Source organism: Nematolebias whitei, chromosome 6 (assembly GCF_014905685.2).
Source record: "Nematolebias whitei isolate Nwh7 chromosome 6, NemWhi1, whole genome shotgun sequence".
Lineage (NCBI taxonomy): Eukaryota > Metazoa > Chordata > Actinopteri > Cyprinodontiformes > Rivulidae > Nematolebias > Nematolebias whitei.
This window is the reverse complement of record NC_056503.1, coordinates 9,441,881-9,445,138: the sequence shown is the minus strand read 5'-3', so window position 1 is coordinate 9,445,138 and position 3,258 is coordinate 9,441,881. Positions and strand designations below refer to the sequence as shown.

At 37.6% G+C, this 3,258-nt stretch overlaps 1 protein-coding gene across 1 annotated transcript in view; it reads left to right on the top strand.

Moving 5' to 3' along the window:
• The window catches only part of LOC119411514 (cytoplasmic dynein 2 heavy chain 1), a 3,594-nt gene extending 1,105 nt beyond the window's left edge, over nucleotides 1-2,489 (top strand). Inside the window, exons 3-4 of the mRNA XM_037678466.1 lie at nucleotides 135-250; nucleotides 2,242-2,489. Of these exons, the coding sequence (XP_037534394.1) occupies nucleotides 135-250; nucleotides 2,242-2,489 (364 nt within the window). The remainder of the gene's footprint in view (nucleotides 1-134; nucleotides 251-2,241) is intronic.
• Nucleotides 2,490-3,258: the final 769 nt, after the last annotated feature.

Genomic DNA, 3,258 nt, shown 5'->3' with positions numbered 1-3,258 from the left:
CAGGTCCATAAAGTGTTATTGCTTTCCATTGAGGTCCATAAACCTTGAAAATACATTATCCTCTGCTGCTCGAACCTGCTACAGTCAGCTGATACTGTGTCAGTGTGAAAATAGGCTTTTATTTGTCCTTGCAGGGAGTTGTTGACGCCCCAGCAGCACTATGACTGGGGTTTGCGTGCTCTGAAGACTGTGCTGAAGGCCTGTGGCAGTCTCCTGCAGCAACAGAGGAGAAGCCATGACAAGGAGAAGAGTAAGTCTTCTCCCTCTGGCTATTTTTACTTTTTTAACATTATTTTCCGGGGCATGTTTAATGTTAACGCGTGACAAGAAAATTATAAGTAAATCATTGCAGCCCTGGCTGTTAGCTCGTCATTTTCTTTGCTGCCCAACACATATTTAAAACTAAAACACACTTTTCGTGCAAGCATTTATATTTAAACAGATAAAACAATGGTTACAAATTCAGAGTGTGAATATTTATTGATTTACACACTGTTTATTAAGTGGTCAAAACTATTTCATTGAGAGTGGGGTTTATTATAACCTATCAAAACAATCAATTAGCTGATATGACTGATGGTTTCTTTTTGTCAGAAGTTTGTTATAGTAAGAAATTGTTATTTTAGTTAGAATGACCGTTTGACAGAAACTGGATCTGTTTAACTTTCTGATCATGTGTCTTTATACATTTGAACAATTATAATGACATTTACAGGAAGGTGAATGTCATAGCTTTTATAAATCTACTAATAAGAGTATAAAACAGTTTTTATGTGACCATAGCTTTTGCTTTAACTCTAAAATGAATGGGAACTAAAGGAATTTGTTTTGCAGCGTCATTTTTTTGTACGTCAAATTGTGTGTGTGTTTGTGTTTGTGTAGTGTGGAATGTGGGTTGTGGGTTGTGGGGTTTGGGTAATTGTGTTTTTTATTTGTAATTTTAGTTTTCTCCAAGACAATTTCACAATAATTTTTTTTACAAAATAATAAAGAAAAAATAAGCTAACCCAGATATACATTTTTTAAATATATATTTTACTTTCCAGCAGTGACCAAATTATTTCTTTCTTGGTCACTAGCAAAAACAATATCAATCTAGATTATGTATGTCATCTTTATCAAATTTATTTTTATTTTTTTCTGTCAGCAGATCCTTCGTTTTTATGTCCAAAGCTGCTGCAGCTGAGTAAAATGTGACTGTTTAATTATTTGTGCTAACTGGATTGTCTATTTGACACTAGTTCGTTGTGCTAATGACATCTTCCTCCAGAATCTTCCTTCTGTTATTTATCAGGTTGCAGACAGCCAATAGTTGATAGAAGGGAATCTGCATCTTAATGCCAAATGTCTAAATATTCTTTTTTTAAATAATAATAATAACTTAACCTAAAAGTAGCATTTTATAGGTGTAGTCAACATTAATGCACATTTGGCTGGTTTGGAGATGCTTGTAATGTTTTCAACAAATGCCAAAAGAACTCTGGCATAACTTTCTACAACAAGTGTAGTTTTCTGTGGGATTCTGTTGATTTGGCTTGAATGTGCATGAATCTACTTGTACATCAAAGAACTCAGTAGACCAGCACTTTCTCTACACGTACTGTTTTTACACCAGTAAAAGCTCTTCCTTAATGAACTTTAACCTCAAATGCAACTCTAAAGTTATATTGCCATACTTTGTCCTTTTGTCTTTCTTAGTTTTTTGCTTCCCAGGTACGTTTGTCAAACTTCTGCGTTTTCCTCTTCAGTACGTCTTTTTTCACCTCCTCCCCCCTTCTTCTCATCTCTTGTTAGCTTTCTCTCTGATACCTGTCTTTTTGTCCTAATCTTTCTCGCACACTGCATCTTGCCCGTCTCTCCTTTGAAGTTCTTTCTTTTTTATTCTTGCTGCTCTATCTCTTTACTTTTTCCAGTGCTTTTTATTAATTTCCTCATTTTGTCACTTTCAAGTCCTTTTCGCCCTCTACCCCCAACTTGCAGACAGACACTTTGCGCACATCTCCTGTTTGTCGATGTTTTCAAGATTGTCAAGTGCTTGTCTCCGTATAAAATCTGACCGAGTGTTGCTGTGATAGAAATGCAACCTTATTGCCTGCAGGGAAAGCCAGTGTTTTGGAGTTGAGAACTAAAGTACTGACAGTCTCTTAGACCACGACTGGCTTCAGTAATAAAGCGTTATGTGTGAAATTTATATATTAATACATTTTATGCTTTTTCCTGATGTGTTTCTTCTTCATGCAGTCCAGGAGAGTAATCTTGTGGTGCAGGCACTGAGACTGAACACCATGTCCAAGCTGACATTTGCAGACAACTCTCGCTTTGATGCTCTAGTCAGAGACGTCTTCTCAGGGGTTAATTTCACCGACATGGAGGACCAGATACTAATGGATGCATTACAACAAGTCTACAAAGAGGCACAGCTTGAACTAATACCCAGCCAGGTGTACATTATTTCCTTAGTAATTTATTGTCTTGGCAATTGGTTTTGACAAAGGTACAACATTTGGATGATAATGCTTCAATGCAACACGTCATTTATAGTAAACTTTCAAACTGTTTATGTAAAGGTTGTTGAATAAAAGCACCTAACAGACTCATTGTTCACTGCTTCAGCTGAAAAAGGCTTTGGAGCTAAATGAGCAGCTCCGACAGCGCATGGGAGTAGTCATCGTGGGACCAAGTGGGGCAGGAAAGTCCACACTCTGGAAGATGCTCAGGGCTGCTCTCAACAAGATGGGCAAAGTGGTATGTGGAGAATTTCCACTTTGGCTTTTCATTGATTGAAAATTTTAGAGGACAGTTTAAAAAAAATGACAAAATTCCCATTTTTGTCATCTGAGCTTTCTTTTGTTGATTTTTGTAGGTAAAGCAGTACACAATGAATCCTAAAGCCATGCCCAGACAGCAGCTTTTGGGACATATAGACATGGACACCAGAGAATGGGCCGATGGTGTTCTCACACACAGTGCACGGGCTGTGGTCAGAGAACCACAGGGTAAGACAAGGATGCTGATTTGAAGGTCCAAAAAGTTTACTGACAATTTGTTTTCTTACCATCTGTTTGAAAAACATCATTTAGTTTTGTACTTCCTATACCCCCCCCCCCCCACACACACACACACACACACATAATCTTGTCTTTTTACACGGCACTAGTACTTGAAAAGAATCATGTAAGAAGTACAGTAATCCCTCACTTATCGCGGGGGTTAAATTCCAGACACCCGAGCAATAGGTGAAAGTCTGCAAAGTAGAGA